This window comes from Thermobia domestica, chromosome 10 (assembly GCF_964235325.1).
Source record: "Thermobia domestica chromosome 10, izTheDome1.hap1.1, whole genome shotgun sequence".
NCBI classification, from domain to species: Eukaryota; Metazoa; Arthropoda; class Insecta; order Zygentoma; family Lepismatidae; genus Thermobia; species Thermobia domestica.
In genome coordinates this window covers 108,775,610-108,798,992 of record NC_137463.1, presented here as the reverse complement: position 1 = coordinate 108,798,992, position 23,383 = coordinate 108,775,610, and the positions used below count along the sequence as shown (strand labels likewise).

The following is a 23,383-nucleotide window of genomic DNA, read 5'->3' as shown; positions in this document are numbered from 1 at the left end:
ACAAGACTGTATAATAAATGCTTACAGCTGTGTATCTTTCCAGAACATTGGAAAATGGTAACCTGATTATATTGCAAAAACACAAACCAGGATTGATAAACACACCAAAATCATACAGACCTATTTGCCTCTTGGATATTCTGGGCAAAATGTTAGAGAAAATACTCGTTAACAGAATAAAAGATAAGAGAGGAGACCTTAGTAATTGCCAGTTGCAATACGGATTCAGGAAAAATAAGGGGACTACAGAGGCAATTAATAGATTATTAGAAATCACAGAAGGAATAAAAGAAAATGAAGAAAGATACACCGTAATAATATTTGTAGATATTGCTAGCGCCTTTGATGATCTTTGTTGGCCAGCAATGTTTAAAGAACTAAGAAGATTGAATATAAACAATAATATTCTGAAAATAATAAAAAAATTATTGTACAAACAGAGTAGTAATATACACAGCGAAAGGATTAAAAATAGAAAAGAAAATTACGAAAGGATGTCCACAGGGCTCTGTGGTAGGACCTCTATTGTGTGATATTTTACTGCGGCCGGGTTTCGAGAGACTAAATAATTTACAAGAAACAGCGGGAGTGGTAGGATATGCTGATGACCTCGCCATAGTTGTGAATGCAAGAACAAAAGCGGAAATAGAAAATAAGGCAAATACAGTAATGAATAATTTACTTGATTGGTGCAAGTCAGTTAAATTGCGCATTTCTCCCGACAAAACAAAATATATCCTGGCATATGGAAGACTGAAAAGGAATCCGATAATCAAGATAGATTCAAAATCAATTTCAAGGGTTGAGGTCTTTAAATACCTAGGAGTATGGTTCGACGAAGCTTTCAAATTTGAAACACACCTCCAACGTCAAAAAGAAAAAGTAATTAGTGTAGCAAACAAGATATTTTACATAATGGCGAAAGAATATAAACTTTCCGCTAGACATTGCCAGTTATACTATAAGATGATCTTTATGGCAATCACTTCGTACGGATCAAGCGCTTGGGGACACAGATTAACGGAAAATATTAAGTGCCGTCAAACAATTGACAGTACTCAAAGAGCAGTTTTATTACGTATGACAGGAGCAATGGCAACTACACTGGTAGAAGCCTTACAGATAATTTTAGGTATCGAACCATTGCATTTAGCAGTTTTAAGGTCCGTTGGTAAATATTGGTTGAAAAAAGGTGAAAACGCTAAAGTGGGAAGACTCTTTAATGCTCTAATTTTAACACCTGACGACTTAGAGAGAATTTTAAAAGAAAAATGGCAAGAGAATTGGAACAATAGTACGAAGCCAGGCGAGTCTACGAAATTCCCAAACATAAAACAAAAATTAGAACTAGGAGATCTTGAGCTAAATAGACATACAATACAGTACCTGTCAGGACACGGACCTTATCGTACAACGTTTACAAAAATCAGCTTATTAGACTCCGACGAATGCGATTGTTGAGATATTCAAAATCCAGATCACTTGGTTTTCTACTGCCAGAATGTGATCCTATCAGATGAAGATCAAGATTTAAGAGTCAATCTACGGAATATTCAGGAACAACACGGAAAAATAGAGCTGATACGTAAAGAGAACTATAGAAAAGGTTTAAATAAAATTTGCACTAAAATATCAGAAATAAATAGAGCACAAATAAGTTTAGATCTAGCGCGAAGAAGACATAATTAAGTGAAAAATTGGAACGTTCCATAATGAACAGAAAGTTGTATAATAATAACGGTACTCGAGTTACAAATAGTGTTTGTGTTAGTAGTTAATTCAGTGTAGTGTACTTGTGTCTTGAAAAGGAGAGTTAAAGTTAACATTCGAAATTAGTGGAGGACCACTTAGTTAGTAGCAACAGGATCGGAAGTTCAAATTTAACAGAACAAACTATATTAAACAGAAACGGTACGAGGACCGACAAGAAAGAAATTATTAAGTCATTGACTTACAAACTATAAAATACAGGTGAAACCAAATAGGTCCCATAAGTAACAAAAACTTAGTCGATTAATCTAAAACAGGTGAGAAACCAAATAAGTTTTATAAGTAAAAGCAAGTAAAAAAATAAATACATATTAATCGTCAATGTCTTAACACAGGAGGGAAACAAAAAATTTTCAAATTAACAAACCATCACACAGGTGAAAAAATGGTTTCATTGTAAACAAACAAAGAAGCAAATATATTTCTTTTAATAATGTTTTATTAGTAGTTGACATGTGACTGTGAATGTTGTATTTTATGTATATATGTTATGTATTATGTGTATGTGATTGTAAATCATGAAATAACAAATTTATTTCTTTCAGTTATGGTCAATAAAAAAAAGAAGAAAATAGACCTGAGGTAGTTAGCGAGAACTCAGGTCCAAACAAAAGCCCACCCCCTACCTAAATAGGGAAGAATAATACAGCAAGAGAGAGAGATCTCGAAAATTGGATAGAGATTATTCAGAATGGACAGTTGCGTCTGCCGATAAGACCAAAATATTTGGCAATAGTAGAGGAAAAAAAGTATCATACTATAAACAATACAGGAACATGTAACACCATTTGGTATTTGCCTTGCTAATTGAACATTACAGCAAATAGCACTGATCTTATGAACACGCCAGTTCACGGTTTCGGCCTCCGTGGTCTAATGGTAGCGTACCATTTCTACTTAGTAGGTCAAGCATTAGATTTTATCATACGTTCTTTAGGTAACTACGGCTGACTCCCTATGGATGATGGTGGGATGATTTGGTGGAATGAAAACAGTGGGAGGAAATGGGACCAACCCAAAAACTCCACGCACATGGTATTTGTTCACTACAAAGCTCACATAGCACGAGCAGGAACCGATCCGACGACCTCTAGCACCAGATGTGACTGCTTTTCCTAATGAGCCACCGTTGTTCCTCGTAGATCCAGCATCGGTTCACATTCTACGCAGACCGGCCATAATACCAAGCATTTCTCCGATTTTTTCTGTATTTAGAAGGTAAATTCTGTACCACCAGACATGTCAACTCTGACGCGAAGTCGTAGTAGTTCTAGTAGTATTAGCTGTGGTCGTAGTAGTAATAGAAGTAGTAATCGTAGTAGTAGTAGTACAGTACTTTACAGTCTTGAATAAAGAGTTAGGTTCCCAAACACACTACGATTAACATAGGCTGACAACATTAGTTTCCGATCCGTCTTTCAGAGTGTTCGGGCCGAGCCGGGTCGACCCGGCTCGGCCCGGAAATACGTGTGCCCGATTCGGCCCTATAACATTTGTGTCCGGCCCGGTAAGGGCTCGGTCCCGTTTGATATTACTTCAAATGGGCTGGGCCGGGCCGGGTAATCCGCCGGGCCAAACGAGCGGGCCCGGCCCGTGCAGGGCTCTGACGTGCACAGAACTTATACAAGGTTAGACCTGTGACTTTAGTCCGCGTGTGTTTTGCGTTGAATGTGTGTTTGCGTTTTCAGTCAGACGTTAAAGCATGCATTTCATTCGCACCAACTAATAGATTTTAACAGTATGCAAATTACGTGAACAACTGTGGAAATTAATGAATAAATAAAAGGAGAAGCTCCGCATTCCAGTTAATAAGGCAAAGTCAATTCAGTAATGAAGGCTTCTCTCTAATGTTTGAAATCCTACAAAAATTTCTATTATTCTATCAAGTAAAGGTTCTTTCCCAAGAATCGGGGATCCAGAAACTGCACACATATTTAGATAGAGAAGGGGCATGAAAGAATACCAGTGAAATAAGCCGGGCCGGCAGCAAAGAATAAATCGAAGGTCGTGCCAATCAACTTTTGCAAGCAACCTCTCATCCACTTCCCATGTGCAGATTGACTTAATGTTTTGCAGATTGATATATGTATGAACATTACATATCTATTGGTTTGAAATTTCGCGGATGTTGAACCCAATATGACCGATCAAAATGTTTACATTGTTAACAACTCGTGTCTGGAAAACGAATTGTACTATGGAAGTACAGTATCACTAGACGTGTACGAAATGCATTAAACGGTTCAAAATATCGCCATCTGAAAACCAAACTGGCCCAACAAAATTCTGAACCAAACAGCTCGTACCACAAAGACGAAATTTGGTGTGAAGGTGCATTATCACGTGCAAGTTATGAACACATGATATTTGGTTCAGAATTCGTTTTTGTACTACGAACTGTTTGGTTCAGGATTTTGTTTGGCCACATTGGTTTTCTGAAGGCGATATTTTCACCGGTATTCCTTCCTGGCCCTCCTCTATCTAAACATATGCGTAGTTTCCGGAACCCCGATTCTTGAGAGAGAACCTTTACTTGTTAGAATAATAGAAATTTTTGTAGGATTTCAAACATTAGAGAGAAGCCTTCATTACTAAAGTGACTTTGCCTTATTAACTGGAATGCTAGCTTCTGAATCGATATATATGCATAGCGTTGACCCTTGTAAAGTCACAATCCAGCTGCTATGTCTACTCCTGACCAAACTTGAGCTTAAATATGATCGGGTGGGTCATCTAGCAACTTAACGATCCAAAAACTATGAAATTGACACTAATCTGGGTCATTTGAGACATTGAATTTTTCATTTTTTCCTCCCCTTCTTCTATGCCGATCTAGGCTCAACGCTATCATCAGTGTGACTATTCATCTCAGTGACACCGAAAACTACGGATTAACTAACTCTTTGAACTATGGAACCTTGAGGTTCAATGCCGCGTTCACAGAAGCTCTCCACTGAATTCTGTCCTTAGATAACTGGATTCAGTTTCTACTTTGTATTCCTATTTCTTCAAGATCTATCTTAATATTGTTCTCCCATCTTTGCCTAGGTCTTTCTAATGGCCATTTTCCGATTGCATTTTCAGTTAAAACTTTGAAAGTGTTCCTACTTTCTTTTATTCTGGCTACATGACCTGCCCACCTAAGCCTCCTAAACTTGATGACCCTAACAATGTTCGCTAACCTAAACTGGATTTTACACTAATATTGGTTGTTTTCGATTATTTTTACATTTTGCCCCTCCTTACCCCCTATTGGCACTAATGAGGGCTAAACGTGAACTTTCAAAAACACCATCTGAACTTTCACTATTCGCTGCAGCGACCCAGAAAAATATACATTCTATATAATATAGGTGATTTTTTTAAATTAATTTTACACGTTTCCTACTTCACAAGCCCTCCTAGAGGTCTTACTCCAACAGGGGCTGAATTTGGACTCGGACATTGGTACTGTTAGCAATGAATTTAAGAGACCACGAAAACTATGAATTAGACACTAATATGGGTCATTTTCGATTATTTTTACATATCACCATTCCCCCCAGTGCTGCGTATAAAGGCTGTACTTGGACTTAAATTGCATTAAAAGTGTCACTATTCATCTCAGCGAACCTGAAAACTATGGATTTGGCCCTCATAACGATCGTTTTCAATTGTTTTATATGTTCTCTGTCCCCCTATCCTATTTATACCAGTGGGGGACTTGCCCCACAATACTGTTTTCGAGACTGTAAGTTCGATTACAGCTCCAGACATTCCAGAGTTATGCTGGAACATGCATATAATACAGGATTTGTACGGAAAGTAATGCAGTAAGTTCCTCAAAAAATTATTCAAGATACTTCCTTAAACGATCCGGAAACTTTTCAGCGAGATTTCTATGTACGATACGCATTCTGGAAGGCTTTGACAGAGACCTCACTAAATTCTTAGCATCTTTTCGCCCATATTAATGAGGCAATTTAGCGATAATCCCTACAATGATTAATAGCTTTTAATTACATATTCTGTAGAGATCCTCTACATTTGACAGTTTTTAATGTAAATTTTAATATGTTCTAGTTACATTCACGGGCGGTTGACAATTTGAATGAAACGCATATTTTTCGCGCATATGCAATGAAGCATCTTGTTCATTTAAATAAATGTGATATGTAAATGACACAGAAGAAATATTATAATATATACAGCTATGAATTACGAAGCGTACGGACGTTTCATATTGAAAGAGAATGTGACGTATAATGAATGATTTCCGCTTTTTTAGAATGTTTAAGAAATACTAATTTGACAAACAGAATATAAATTGCCTTTAGAAATGAAATATGCAGATCATACATGTACAAGAAATTAATATGTTTTTGTTTCATTTATATGCATGACATCTCGCATCGCTTTCTCAGCATGGCTGCGGATGCTTGCAGGTCCTTGGAAGGAGGAAAGAATATTCTGGAATTTTTGTCGTTGGAATGAGGGAAAGAAGATTCTGGAAGTTTCGAGTCTGCTCTCAAGGTAAAGGCTGTGATTATATAAATACCGATTCATTTGCATGATCTGTACACTTGATAAGAAGAACGTATCAAGCGCAATTGTGAACTTTAGGAAGAAGAGATTAGTTTACTAAAAGCGGAGACTTGAAGATTATTAAGTACTAACTTTGTAGTTTTCTTGTTTTATACTTGTTCATTTTTATATGGGAACTGACATTGGAAATTAAATACATGTAAAACACATTGTAATTGTCGGGAGTATAAGGGGAAGTTAGTGTTTGTCTCTTACCGGGAATTGATTGTGGAATTTCTGCCATCGAAAACCATATCACTCGGTGCACTTATATGTAATTATAAATTAACTAATATATAGTATAATGTAATATGAAGGCTACAGGGAACCTAGATTGTTCATTGCACCGGGACTCGAGTCATGATTCTCCCACTTTGAAAACTCTACGCAAAACTTTTTTTTGCCTGCAGTGTGAACTTGTTACTTATATGTAACTATAAATAGTATAAACTGTACTGTGTAAGAGCAATCTTATATTCAACAGCAAATCAGCAGACTTACCAGGAATCGAACGGGAGACTCTTACGGGGAAATTTTGTGCATTAAACACTTTGCTTAGTAGACTTTGTTACTTATATGTAGTTATAAATTCTGTAAGACGTATAACAGGTATTTATAAAGTATCTGTTAAGAACAAACTTATATTGAACAGGAAGTCAGGAGAATCCGCGTCGGGAATTGAACCCGGACTCTCTCACAAGCAAGACAATATGGTTAGTGCTACTTTGAATACTATATTTAATATTTTTGTAATTTGAAAAGACGTAATTCGGTAACTAATTGCATTTTTGTGTTTCTTCCTTTTAGGTGCTTAAGCAAATAGAAACTGATAGAAGCAAGAAAGAGCAGAGATCGACAAAAGACGTGGATTTGAATTGGATCATTAATTAAACAAGAGATAAACTTACATTTGGTAAGTTATTATTATTATTATTATTATTATTATTATTATTATTATTATTATTATTATCGAATTGCTTTTTGTTTTCAGTTTTTATTCATTGTATTCTATATACTTATATTGATTTTACTTTTCGTCTTGTATTTTACAGAAATGAAGTTTTACCTGGAAAACGTTAACATTGTTGACGAAGCAATTTTCCAGGGAAGACTAAGAGACGTAGATAGTGTTGATCGTGTCTTACATACTTGCTAGCAGGTAGTTGATCTGCAATCGACAGGGTACATTGAGTCTTCCGAAATTGTAACTGATCTACTATCGCCTTGTACATATATTTTAAGAATAATCAACAAATCAACATATATTGATTAATGTGCGCTCAGCAGCGGACATTATAGATCTCTTTCAACACGGTTTCTTCCGTGAAGAACGATTGTATGATGCGGCATTCATGTCATATTTAAACCATATGGCCTCTGAGAAGGGACAGTTAGAGCGGGTTACTGATAAAAGTGTATCTGAGTTTTTTTATTTGCGGGAAATCTTGAAAATGCTCAATCAGAACATAATGATGATGACTCATTACATATTGATTGGGCACTATTAGATGAAATTAATTTGCACGATCCATTAGAAATTCAAAATTCCGAACGAAATGACAAAATCGACTTTACAGAGATGTTGTGGTAAAAATTGCAAGAAATTGAGGAAGAAAATGCCCGTATGGATCGTCTGAATAATACACATTATTCAGAACATATGTGACCCACAACTTCTCAGCACCCCCCATTGCTATTGCATGGGGAGAATAAAACAGGCTGTAATATGTTTGAAATTGTGGGGAAAATGTGATAGAGTACCCGCGTTTCAATATGAAAGGGGTGGAAATTGTCAAACCAACGGTGCAACATGTATTACAAATCCCATGGATTATTTACATCCATGATGGATTACGAACTCTCTACCGTTCTGAGGGATACACGATCCCACGATTTTGTCCGTTTAAGAATAAATTCCGACAGAGATCTTCTGAATACGGAAGTGTTTTTTCTTGGCAAAAACATCAAAATTTGAATACCGATGTGGTTCTTAGAACGGTGGAGAACGTACTAAATAGCAACGAATTATTTCTTTTAGGAAATCAAATAGAATTTCGGTTTGACATAGTTAACGGATTACACGGACAGGGTGTGCCTAAGCGCGCAGCGGTAAAATATACAGACATCAGTATTTTTGAAGGATCATGTGGTGGCTACAAATGTTAGCGATTTCTTCTGCCTGCCAAAATCCATAGTATATTGGATTACAAAACATGAAGAAAGTACGGATGCACAGTACAATATGATCCTGTCTATGCGGAAAACATGGCAGTATAAAGCAGAGAAATTATGTAAGGATGCAAAAATGTACGTTGAACGGAAACAGGGATTTGATTTGGAAAATGTAGTTGCTTTTCAAAATTATTTATTGAAAAATAATTCCCAAATTGTAGTATATGAACTACCGGATGATTCATGAACACCTTTGGTACCCTATCCAGGAATAAATGAGGAGGAAGATATTTATTTTGTATCAAAGAGGGGATACTGTCGGTCATTTTCAACCTATTAAGACTATCAATTCGTTTGTGAGTAAGAGGAATTTGTGCTTTTCATGCTTGGAAGGATTTAATGCATCATCTACGGCTCATCAATGTCAAATGAGATGTTCATACTGCAAACATTTCCATATTAAAGAAAACAATGCGAAACTAGCACATTGCACACCATGTAATAGGAACTTCGCTGAAGGCACTTGTTTTAATAATCATTTAGCACTGAATAAAGTAAAGAAATCTACATGTGATTACGTGAAATTGTGAAGTCATGAAGTGTAATTTACCATATGAGAAAAAAAATCAGCTTATGTATGGCGCGACTATTGTAGTCTTACTAATGTGCACGTGACTGTTGGACATTGATGTTTTGTTCAAAAGTGTAAGTTAAAACGCACTGAACGGTTTTTGACATTATAGTTGATGTGGAAACAATGCTTTTAGCACCAAATGAGAAAGCTGAAAGGGAGCATGCCGTAAATTTGTGTTGTTTGAATGTATGTTTCACTGCATAAGCACTGTTGTAAATAGTTTGTACAGAGATAAAATAACCGGGAACCGTATGTTTTCTTTTACAATCGTGGAGGCTTTTATTGAACATGTACTTATGGAAAGACCAGAGTATCGAATTATTGTGGCACTTGCTCACAATAATTCGCAATATGATGGTCTATTTTGTGTTCGGATACTTGTTGAGAAGCAAAAAAATAACTCCTCATGTTCTTATGCACGGATAAAAGATATTTCAAATTAGTATTAGTAATCGGTTTTACTTTCCCGAAACTTTTCTTTATCTTCATGTAAAATTATCCAAGTTACCGAAAACATTAGGATTGAATGTTGAATTGAAAAAGGGTGATTTTCCATACCTCTTTAATACAGAGGAACATCAAAATTATATAGAAGAATGTCCGGCATTGCATTCTTATAATCCTAATTCGCCTAGTACGGCAGACCGGGTAGAACTTATGCTGTGGCATGAAAAGCGAGTAGGGAATGATGATGTTTTCGATTTCCAGAAAGAATTGTTGGAATACTGCCGGAACGATGTGCGTATTTTGGCGGAGTCAGTTATTAAATTTACCTCCATGATTGAAGAAAGAACGAATGGTATTCAATGGTTTATTTTTCCAACACAACGATCGCGAATCTAGCAATGTTGACATACCTATGGCATCATTTGATAAAAAACACAATTCCAGTTATTCCTTTAAACGGGTTCCAACTTACTCAACAACAGAGTATTAAAGCATTAAAGTGGTTAAAGTATATGGAACACTTAACAAAGAGATCTATTGTTACTTCGAATAATGAATTGGAAGAACAGTTTGGGAGACATAAAGTCGATGGTTTTGACGCAAAAGCAAACACTATAAGTGAGTTTATGGGATGTTACCGGCATGCCTGTAAATTCTGCTATAAATATAATAAAAATAGCATTTTATGCAAAAAAAAAAATGGTGCGTACAACGACACTTTTCAGAAGAGATACGAACATACCGTGCACTGCCGCAACTATCTGAAAGAACTAGGTTATAATTTAATGCAAATCTGGGAATGTGAATGGGATGCAATGGTAAAGCGTGAAAACATATACAGGATATCCTGAAAACGGTGCAAACATATTCGTAATCCTCTCATTCCGAAATCTGTATATCAAGGAGGTAGAACAGAAAATTTTAAGTTATATTTAGACTATGCAGAGGACGAATACGTCTGTTACTTAGATGTTACTTCGTTATACCCCTCAACAATGTGTAAACGAGGCATTCCTGTGAATGTACCTAAAGTACAAAATGGCCTCAATTTCTCCAATGTGCGAAACATTCATGGGCTTGTAAAGTGCAGTGTTCTTCCACCCTCCGATTAATAGTTTCCATTTCCGGGAGGGAGATTGATCTTTGGATTATGTAAATCTGCATGGACGAACAAAATGATGAATGTACGCACATAGATATTGAACGTATCATCACCGGTACGTTCTGTGCCCCGAATTACACAAAGCATTAGACAATGGGTATGAGCTAATTGAAATTCACGAAATATGAGAATTTGATTTATTAGTCCCGGAAAAAGGTGTTTGTGAAGGATTATTTGACTCATACGTGAAATGCTTTTTACAAATGAAACGAGAATCTTCAAGCTTCCCTGCTGAATGCAGTACAAAAGAAAAGCAGGAAAAGTATATTGAAGAATATTTCAGGCATGAGGGGATACAACTAAATTATGAAAACATAGAATATAACCCAGGCCTGCACAGTTCAGCGAAGCTGTTTTTGAATTCGCTGTACGGAAAATGGAGACAAAGAACATACATGTCTCAGTGCAGAATTGTCATACAATGCAAAATCCCGACATTTGAGTGCCATGAGGGTTATTGTTCACTTCTCCGCATTCAACAATAATGATGATCATATTATTATTAACGAACTTGAAATTGTAAATCCTGATAGCCCCTTTGTACAAAGCTGGATTTTTAAACCACCATATCCATTACAAGAATTATGTGTGCCGCTCATAGTTTCGAACAAGCATCTAGTACAACATGATTACGGTATTGATTGGTACGATGGCAATGAAGATTACTCGTTGTTACCTGCTATATTGAAACAATATTGTGCTAATATATGTAGCTTGTATACTTACGGTAAGACACGTCAGGACTCTCTGTAACAACTATTGGAACGGACTGTTGTGAATTTAGAAGATTTTGCAGGGCCCAAAAGCTTCTTCATTGGGATTTTATGTCTAATCTTGTGCTTATTTGAAACACAGATTTGGACAATTTAAGTGTTGTGCGCGTGAAGCTTTATTATATGTCGAATACTTAAAAGTCTATGGTTATGTTTTATACGTAAATCCAAATAGTGCAACGTATGTTCCATCAAAATTAAAAAAGAGGAAGAAAGTAAGGATGAAACAGGCTAATAAACACGTATAGTCATCAATTATTACAAGTGTTACTATAGGACTGTATCAGTGGTGCAAATATGACTGATTTATCCCATTGATTGTTTACCTATACTTGTTCAACACCCAGTAGAGCTGATTATTAATTTGAACTAGTTTGATTTACCTGGAAGCCATTGGGTAGCGATCTATATCGATAACAATAAACATGGATACTATTTTGATTCTCTGGCACAGAGTGTGCCTAAACTAATTCAACAGTTCCTACAAAGGAATTGTAAACTCTATTTTGAAAATACTGTACAAGTTGAAGATAATCACTCTATCATGTGTGGATATTTTGTATTATATGATACATGGTATTTCATTTAAGAAATGTATTGCAATGTTTAATCATAAAATATTAAAAGGTCAATTATAAGCTTGTCAAAAACATGTGGAGAATATGATGAAAAAGAAAAAAGTATATGTTTTTACATTTTTAGAAATAAATAAATAAATACCAATTTTTTTTAAAAAAATATATTTTTATTTCTTTATACAACATCTCTTTCTTACAATAATTTAAAGGTTACAATGAAAACATTAAACTTGCTATGCCCTTAGTAAGGGTTGTGGATCGCTCATTTTTCCACCAATAATTCAATTGTTGTGCATTTTGATATGCACATGCTGATTTTGATTCTACTTGCTTATGAAATGAACAAATTTCATTACAAACGGTATCTTGTAATTCTGCTAATGGTAGACAACCTTTTGTTTCCAGATCCACAATGTTTGCTAGTGCAACGATTTTCTTTATCCAAATAGATTTTTCCCCATCTTTACAAAGGAAAGTTGCATCTGATGCACAAAAGTCGTATATATAATAATATTCCGAATATGTGATACGAGATAGCCAGTCTTACTAAACCACAACAAGCCATGCAAGTGGTTTGTAAGCCAATCGATTTATTTTTAGCAACCTATTGGTAAATCGGTAAATTCACATGGTACTTTCACTAAACAATGGGAATTTAATGTACCATCACACGCGGTAAGACAAAATTCACGTATCACAAATTCAATCGGGGAAACCTTAAATCCCCATATGTCTGCAATATACATTTTATGGCAAACTGAAATTTCACACGAACGCTTCATGACAACTGGAATAAGTTGTCCAATAAATTCAGTATTTTTTAAAAATTCAGCAGTTTTTAACATAAAGTTTGTGATAGAAATTTCACGATGCCGTTCATGAAAGATTTTAAAGAGTTCTACTAAAGTCTTATCATTCAACAAGTGTTTTTCAAGGGAAGTCCCAGGATTATGCTGCATACCACTTATTCCATTTGAGCGTAAGTATAGAGTTATAGTTTCTAACACACAACTTTCACTAATGATTTGTCCATAATTCTCACTATCACAATACATGCTTAATAATAATAATAATAATAATAATAATAATAATAATAATAATAATAATAATAATAATAATAATAATAATAATAATAAGGAAATCAAACAATTAAAATTGAAAACAATACCCAATTCATTCACCTTATGTCCACGTATTTCGCATAATTTTTCTCTAGTAAAATTTTCACTAGCGTCGGCCTATATTCAAAGTCCCACACAAGATCTCGGAAACGTTCAATAAAATTCCATATCATCGCAAAAGGCTGTCCATGCTTTTTGCTGTAAATTGATAATAATTCTTCGCGAATCTCATATTTTGTTACAGCATCTATAGCTTTCCGTTCTGGAGATTCAGTATCCAACACCAAGCAATCATTTGTCCATTGACTGCCGTCTCCGAACCCGCAAGCGAAACAAATACATATATCGTCTAGTTTCCAGTATATTATACAGTTTTTTTTATACAATTCAATGATGTTCTACAGTACACTCACATGGTATATTCAAAAATTCTTCCAATTCTGCACCGGGGAATTACTCACTGTTGGTGAAGGTGTAGGGGATATTCTTCTATTTTATGATCGCCCCACAATACATCAAGTGACAGAGTAACTTCTGCTTCCAGTTGCGGAGGTTGCGGGCTCACCACGGGTTGGGATGTCCCCGATAAAGATGTTAATACATCCAAGTTGGGCGGGGTAACTTGTATTTCCAGTGACTGAAAATGCGAGCTCACCTCCGGCAATGTTGAAAACTCTGTCCCCGGCGAAACTGATGACTGTGAAATTACTTTCACCTCTTCTACTAAGATTCAAAGGTTTCGCTGAACCCATGTTTTAAAACCAATCTATGACTCCTTTTCACTAAAAACACCGGGTATTTAATATGCTAATTCCATCACGTGATATCCCATTCCACAGCAACCGGATCTCCACAAATATATTAACTTGTTATATGTGTGTGATCTGCATATTTCATTTCTAAAGGCAATTTATATTCTGTTTGTCAAATTAGCATTTCTTAAACATTCTAAAAAAGCGGAAATCATTCATTATACGTCACATTCTCTTTCCATATAAAACGTCCGTACGCTTCGTAATTCATAGCTGCATATATTATCACATTTCTTCTGTGTCATTTACATATCACATTTGTTTAAAAGAACAAGATGCTTAATTACATATGCGCAAAAAATATACGTTTCATTCAAATTGTCGACCGCTCGTGAATGTAACTAGAACATATTAAAATATATCATTAAAAACTGTCAAATATAGAGAATCTCCACAGAATATATAATTAAGAGCTATTAATCATTGTAGAGATTATCGCCAAACTACCTCATTAATATGGGCGAAAAGATGCCAAGAATCTACTGACCTCATTTAGAGCCTTTGTCTTGATGGTTTAGATTGCTTCAAAGGTTCCAAAATGGGTTCCTTTCAGGGCGGTCTTGATCCTCGGGAGCAAAAACAAGTTTACTGTAGCCAGTGCAGGACTATAGGGAGGCTTGGACACCGTTCCCAAGCTCTGTTTGGCCAGGAACACGGATGTTCTTGTGCTAATCAGTAAACGAATAGGGAACCAATTTGGCACACACTTTCCGCATGCACAAATTGTCGCAAACGATGTCGTGCACAGTGGTTTCCATAATATTGAGAGTCGTTGTTACTATCCGAACACTTTCGACAATAGGTATTTAAAAGATCACAGACGCGAAACACATTCTCGTTACTTTTAATGGTTGGCGGATGTCCACAGCGGGGTTCATGCTCCACTTCTTCGCGGCCATTTTAAGCAACTTCAACCGCCAAGAAACTCGAGAATAGGAGAGATCAGATACTCACTCGCTCGTACATCCTCAATTATTTGGTGAGTGATGAAGTTTTCGTTCAATTTAGCACAGAAGTTCATTGCGTAATGATGTTCCATAGTTTTTTTTTTATTACATTCCGTGGTACAAGCACAAGGAAATACCGATCGAGACACTCCCAAAGCTCGGAGCAGACTTGATGTTGGAAGTGCTTAGAAGCTTAGAATCCTTTCACTTAACCCAACCGGTTCGAACGCGATTCACCAGAAGGAGCAGTGAGAAAAGGCAAATTGCATTACTTTCCGGATAACCCTTAAGAGATCTTGGGTTTTTGGGTTATTTTTTAGACTTTCAGTCAAGCAGCTACTGCATCGTCACTATTTACCCTAGGATCATAGTTCATACCTCATTCTCTTTAGAATAGAGTTGGCTTTCAAATGATACCAGTTGCATGCTCATACCATATACCAGGAGCGGAAAAAATTATGTCAAAGGGAAAATTTTGGAGGGAAATTTTTTTCTCGCACTTTGGGCCCCTCTGGATCGGCCCTGTGTAAACGTAGCCATCTAAAAAAAATCTGATAAATAGTACTTGGTATACTGAATGTGTGTGCCAAATTTCAAGTTTCTATCTTGAATACCAATGGCGGGAGAAATTTTATCAGGAATTCCCACCATGCCCCAAATTACCGTAAAACACCATGATCTCAGGTAAAAAATTTCCTGAGACATCCGTAATTACCCTAGGGTCATATTTCGCCCATCATTCTCTTCAGAATAGAACTGCTTTTCAGGCGGTATGACTCGCGTGTCTCCATCATCTGGTACCGATCTGAAAAACATCTGGTAAATACTACTCGGTGGGCTGAATGTTTATGCACAATTCCAATTTTCCAGGTGCAAAAGTAAGCCCGCCCAAAAAAAATATACCGACAATGTCCCATATTCCCGTATACAGAGGGAAATTTTTAAACATTCCCTGAGACATCCCTAATCACCCTAGGGTCATGTTTCGCCCACCATTCTCTTCAGAATAGAACTGCCTTTTAGGCGGTAGCATTCACTTGTCCCCATCATGTATCTAAGGCGGGAAAATCCCGTAAAAGGGATTTTTGGTAAAAATTTCCCTTTTTCAAAGTTTAGCCCCTCTGTACCCCCCTGTTTTAACGCAGAAATCTGAAAAAAATCTGGTAAATACTACTCGGTGGACTGAATGTTTGTGCACAATTTCAATCTTTTTTTCTAGGTGCAAAAATAAGCCCGCAAAGAATAATACCGAAAATGTCCAAAATTCCCCTATACAGAAGTATATTTTGATAAAAATTCCCTGACACTTCCCTAATTACCCTAGGGCCATGTGTCGCACATCATTCTCTTCAGAATAGAACTGCCTTTTAGGCGGTACCATTCACTTGTCTCCATCATGTATCTAAGGCGGGAAAATGAGGAAAAACGGGATTTTTGGGTAAAAATACCCCTTTTTTCAACTTTTTGACCCTCTGGATCCCCCCTGTTTTAACGCAGAAATCTGAAAAAAACATCTGGTAAATACTACTCGGTGGACTGCATGTTTGTGGAAAATTTCAATCTTCTACGTGCAAAAATAAGCCTGCCAAAAATACCTTACATAACCCCCCCCCCAAAAAAAGTATTACACGAAAATACAAATTTTAGACTTATGACGTCATCACCTGCTATGTCTCGACGCAGGAAGGTGTGAAATCAGACGTAACGTGTTCTACAATGCCTCTGGACTTGAAAAACAAAAAAAAAAAAAAAAAAAACGGACGAAAAAGCTCAAATAAAATAGAAATAACGCAATGTACCATGAAAAACGCATATGGCACAAATTGTACCAAAAGTTCCCCAAAGGGATAAACCTTGTATATATTCCCTATACATATCTGTATCTCTTAAACTATTGATCCCATTTTAAAAAAACGTATATGACTGTTTTCCTAATAAATCTATGTTTGATTTAGTACTTGAAAATTTTGTTTGCTAGACGCCATATTTAAGAAAAAATTGATAAACCAAGCTTTAAATTCCCCTTCAATGCCCACCAACCCCGTCACTGACTTTTAGTATGTTGTTTCGGCCACTCCTCCCCTTCCCCCTCCGCCCTCACTACAACTGTGCCGAACTTCAAAGCTACACAATTTATTTTTTTATCCTTCGTTAACTGCACTAGTGGTGCAGATAAGAGACTGAGAGTAGGATGGATAACTTGAGTTACTTTTTACTCTCATAAACAATTTTGTTTATGGTACTGATAGACAAAATTGGATTTCAATTAATATGAAAGAAACTATAAAATATTACTACATAGACAGAAAGTTTGATACTTGAAATAATATTTGCGTTTCATTATTTAAAACGTAGTATAATTTGCAAGAAGACAAAGCATAATTTAAAAACAACAGTTAAAGCACAATGTGTATTGCCCTGGTTATTAACTACTCGAAAAACTCTTTAGGGATGGCTATCAGTCTTTCTTCAGAGACACAAAAAGTGGACGCTCTAGAAGCCATCCAACCCTATGATTAGGTACGATTAATGACTTACTTTACTTGAAACAAAAATGAGACAAAAATTAAACAAAAATGAGCCTTATAAATCATATCGATCCTCTTTGTCCAGATATTGTGTTTATACACCACACACGTTCTTAACGTAGGGATTAGCTGTGTAGTTATATACCACGCCCGTCCTTAACGGAGAAATCAGCTATGCATTTACTTACCACGCCCATACTTAAAGGGCCTTTAAGGGTCGGTTATCAGTCTTTTTTCAGACACTTAAAAAGCGGCGCCTTAAAAGCTATCCAACCATATGATTCGATATTGAATTACTTAGTTTGGAAATTAAACATAAATATGGCTTATAAACCGCACTATCTCGGCCAATATGTGTTAATATGCCACACTCATCCTCAACGGAACGGTTGGCTTTGTTTATATGCCACACCTCTCCGGCTGCCTCCTGAATTTCAGGTCTTCCTAAAACACAGTATAATAACACAGTAAGTCAACAGCATAATAAATAACTGAAACCCATATTGATATTTGGTATCTCTTTAGCCTTAAATCTAATATGTCGTGGCAGTTCTTATGGGAAGTATCATTCGGACAGCTCTTGTGGAAAAATTTAACTTGTAACGCTTCAAATTAATGGAAGAAAACTTATTAAATGAACTAATACTTGTATACAAGAGTAGATTATTAGGTAAGTTGTCTTATCTTCGTTTGAAGGATTAGAAGTTTATTTTTTACGGGTGTGACTTCCCTTAATAGCCAGTTTCTGAAATTAACTATTCAAACTTTCCTACCTGACTTTGATACGTTGATTGTTTGAGATCCAATTTTACCATTGACGTCCTCAGCCATGCATGTCCACGTCCCAAAATCATCTTCCTTTAAAGATTTTATTTTCATGGAACATTCGCCATAGCCTAAATCTTCCCCACTGTAGGTATAATTGCTACTAAACGACGAATTACTGCTCAAAAGAAATCCAGATCCATCGGGTTTGGTAAAATGGCAGTATTTCAGAGCCTTTCCAAAGACATTCTTGCACTTCAACTCCACCTCTTTTCCTGTAGAATTCTGTAATTGACGGTCTTCTGCCTGGAACTCACTATCTTGTTTTGGAGAAAAAATAAAACAAAAGTTAACAAGCAACTATAAATAACAAGAAGACTACATTATAATAGAAATTATGGAAACTGAACTGGCATTATCCTTTCCTGGTCTCTATTAATAGGATTGGGAACACAACACTTACTTCAGTAAATTTCTTAAGTGTACGTTTCAACATTTATTTACTTATTGTGTATATTCCATGTAGGATAAAGCAGAGTACAAACAAGCTGAAAGGAGCAGCCTGAACACCAGAGGTGAAACTTTCCTGAGTGGAGTACGTAAGAAAAAAATGTCTATGTTGTTTGTAAAGTTTGTTCCTGCACGTCCTGTACCTATAGCACTAGTGTTGTAAAAAAGATTATTTTACTGTGAAGTTTTTTCAATAAAAAACATCGTTCTTTTTCATGTTTTTTTCAAATTACTGTTTTTTTTCTGGCAACTATTATTTATTGATCTATGTTGCTGATAAGTGAAATAATCAACAGAACTTGACTCGAAACCCTCGTTTGTTTCTTTACACCTATACGAGCAAAAGTATGTGATTATCCCTTTCTGACCGAGGTCATTTTTGGCGTTTATCTACATTTTCAGTTAGTGACTTATTGCTCTAAAACCATTTACCCGATTGAGATAGTTATGGCCTTGTGTTTTAGAAAAGGGGTGTGGCTATTTTTGGTGTAAGTTACATTGCTGTGTTGCCAACTGGAGGGAAATTATTGAGGGAAATGCAGGGATGAAAATTTACAAAAAATTCCCTAACCGAATTTCAATTTTTTTGTATCTAACACCACTGTTGCCACATGAGTCCAACCACCTTTAAAAATTCTTTGGTGTGTTCACTAGGTACAGTGAAAACCTGAAGTCGCTGGCTTCCATACAAGGAGAGAAGAAATCTCTGTCATCATACACACGAAATTTGACACTTTTTACGCCTCAGAAGCAAAAATTAACAGATATGTCAGGGCTACAGCTTCCCTAATTATCCTATTGAAACATTTTAGGATGCGCTCTGTAGACCAAAGAGAAGGCCTTTAGATAGTGCAACATAACCAGCAAGAGGGAAATAATAGAGAGGAAAGGGAAATTTTTCGAATTTTTCGCCTAAAATCGGGAATTAATTTTTCGACTGGAAACAGTATCACAAGACAGACGCAAACTATCTGAAAGCAAACGTTGGTACCCCACTAATATATCCTACGAGTATCATAGCGATATCTAACAAAATAAGCATGAAATTTTAAAAAAATATATATCTTCTTGTACCGCAGAAATTCACCATTTTCTTACTATTTACAGAACAATGTTTATTATAAACCTCACCTGTATTTTCCCTAATTAACCTAATGAAAGGGACATCCTATATGAAATCAACAAATCAAGGTGGCTCATGTCTTTTAAAATTTCTTCAAATTTTTTACAAATGTTGTGGTATACAATCATAGCACACCTGTCAAATTTTACAGCTCTACCAAAAAGGGTTTTTTGCAGAAAGCACCTAAGTCCGCCTTCGATTTAAAGTGCTGAAACCACTAGATCTCGAGAGATATTGAAGCTATTTGAAAATGGTTTTCACTAAAACAATCTTAGAATTTGTAGCATTTAAAACATTGTACTAATAAACTTCTCAAGTGGGGTTAAGCAAATGAATTTTGTCATCAAAGAGAAAAAAGAAGAAAAAATAATGTCAAAATTTGGCAATTATTTCTGAAAAGAGCCCACCTAACACCAACCTCAAATTTGTAAAATAAGTAGCTCTGGTGTTCGTCTTTAACATATAAAAAATGGGAGGGTGTTTTTGGTATGTTCAAGGAAAACAAATTATTACACAATGTAAGTTGAGGGCGGATTTAGGCACTTTTTGCACAAAACCCCCAAATTACCAATGACTGTTTCCAATTTTCCCTGTGAAAATGTTTATAATTATCAAGACTGAGGTAACTGAATAAATTAATTGTGCCAGAAATTTGACACTTCACGTACCATTGATGAAGGGACTCACATTCCTTCATTAGTTCCAAAATCATGGACGACTAACAAAACAATTGAACCATTTCGAACAACTGAGTATCTCGTTCGTGCATTAAAAGAACTGACTCACTCAGAAGATATAAGTAAAAACTGACGGGAACAAACTGACGGAACCCAAATGGAGACAATTATTAAAGAAACAGACGACTACATTGAGATTTTTGTAGGAAAAAAATACAAATTAGCGCAGCATCACTTCATAGCCAAATCCCAGAGCGACTACTTCAAATACACACAATAGAGACTTTGGATGACAAATCATGCTTAACCTATAAACTACGGGATATTTTGTTTTCAAAATGCCCTGTTTCTTGTCTTAACTACGGATATTTTGATTTCGAAATGGTACTCCAATAACTTTTGTAACACTGGCAGTTTCATGTGTCTTCGATAAATAGGAGTGAAGTAATGGACTTCTTTGTAACCCTTACAGAGCTCCGTAGTTTAAAGGTTAAACCCTCCGTAGTTTAAAGGTTAATTATAGTGGATTTTGCTGAAAACTACTCCTGTATTATTCAAGATGAAGTTCAAGAGTAGCACTGGACCAACATTCTACTCAACTGTGCAACATTCTAATCTTTTTAAATGCAACATTCTAAGAGATCCTGTAACTTCTGTTATCAAATGTTTCATTATGTTGTATCAGTGAAATGATAAAGCACGATACAGTTATATTTTATGGTTTGCAAGTTATTGTCTTGAAGTATGTTAACGATGTTTCTTCTCAAATTAAACACGTTATCTACTTTGGAGACGGGTCAGCAGCCGATATAAAGACTATTAAAACAAAATCTTTGTCAACTTACGCCTGCATGAGTGATTTTAGACTCACTTGTCCATGCAACTATTTTGTCACAAGTCACGGCAAAAGTGTTTGCTATTGAGACACTGAATGTCTAGCGAGACATGCTAGTTTTACAGAGTCCACTGGATGACCGAATTGTTACTGTTGCTGATTTCTTCGAATTTTGTCAAACTACAACTTATGTCAAACTATAACCAACTATAACCAAACGCTTTTTTATGCTGGAATATGTTGGAAACCTTTGTCCAATACTTCAAAAGAGATTGCAAAACCCTAACGTTGCAAGAGATGCGTGAAATTCATCATTATGAACACATCAGCCTGTTGAAACTTCAGTCGTGTATCTTCTTCAAAGTCGTGTATCTCATTCACTTTAAATATTTGAGCAGAATCGAAAGGCGTGAGTAATTAATTGCGTGCATTTCTGAAGAAAAATGGTTAAGAATTCAAAAGAACATCGTGACTAATGTGAATTTCCTTCATCCTTATAGACCCAAGAAAATGTTTTTCTGGCCAAAACCACCTGACACATGCTGGACTCCATACGAAAACTGCATCATTAATATTGGAGTACCCAGTATATCAACTGGTACTGGCAGAAATCACAGCATTTGTGAAGAAGAAATTCAAGCTACTGAGAAGACCTTCTCTGAAATTGGTGATAAGAGATCTTAGGCTCAATGTTTCAAATTGCTTGCAATCAACCAAACATGTAAATGTTACTGTAGGACGTCGATAATCCGGACGTCAAAAATCCGAAACGTCAAAAATTCGAACGCGGTCCCTAGAAGCTAGTGACAGTACACTAATTGAGTTTTCTTTGTGTGAACTCAATGTTTTTACAAAAGCTCATTCTTATGTAATTATTTGTCATACATATTTTTATTTTCCCTTAGGCCCATAAAAGTTAAGTTTTAAGTGTGAGTTACCAGAACATTGTAATTTAGTGTACGAGCAGGTTCTTCCGAAACATTAAATATAAATAGTCTTACATACGATATTGTCATTACTGTATGTACTGTATAACCACTGTATCGATAAAAGAGCATACCGTATAGTATATTTAAGCCTAAATAGCATTTTCCTGGTCATTTTCGAAAATCCGAACAATTTGAAAATCCGAACTACCTGTGGTCCCAATTAGTTCGGATTTTCGAGGCCCTCCTGTATTTGTGTATAACGATAGTTCACTATTGTTCGGTGTTTTTTCGTTAAATCAAACAGCGCTATATAGGCTATCTAATAGGCACATATTGTTTTAAAATAACTTTATAAATTATATTTAAGAAAGGGTTTCTACTTTTTTTTTAAATTATTTTTTCATAAGAGCAATCAACTATTGTAATATACGAGTAATATACTTAGCTATGCAATTCGTATTAAAAATACTAGAAACTTAAATAATATGAGACTTGAGTTTTTTTCCTTCAACATATCAAAAACACCTTCCTAATTTTTTAATATGATAAACAAGAGTACCAGTGCTACTTATTTTGAAAATTTGAGATTGATGTTAGGTGGGCCTTTTTCAGAAATAATTTTACAAAATGACCATTTTTCGTGGGTCTTTTTCAGAAATAATTTTAAAAATTGGCATTATTTTTTCTTCTGTTTTCTCTTTGATGTGAACTTTATATGCTTACTGACACTGACACTGAATCCAGCATCTCAGGGCACTTTACCTCTATCACTGTAACTAAATTAAAGGTGTTTGCAGTAAAATTGTCTTTTTTTAGAACTAGGTTTGACTAAAATACCATGTTCCTTACTGAGCTTCACGAACGAGATACCCGGTTGTTTGAAATGTTTTCAACAATTTTCATAGTCGTCCACGATTTTGGAACTAACGAGAGAATCTGAGTCCCTTCACCAATGGTACTTGAAGTTTCAGATTTCTGGCACAATTCATTTGTTCAATTACCTCATTCTTGACAATTATAAACATTTTCAACACGGA

General features: G+C 35.7%; 1 protein-coding gene across 1 annotated transcript in view; it reads right to left on the bottom strand.

The window, feature by feature from the left end:
* Positions 1 to 23,383, bottom strand: part of LOC145661577 (uncharacterized) — a 146,811-nt gene that overhangs the window by 11,528 nt on the left and 111,900 nt on the right. The window contains exon 7 of the mRNA XM_081726895.1: positions 18,281 to 18,592. Coding sequence (XP_081583021.1) covers positions 18,281 to 18,592 — 312 coding nt within the window. The remainder of the gene's footprint in view (positions 1 to 18,280; positions 18,593 to 23,383) is intronic.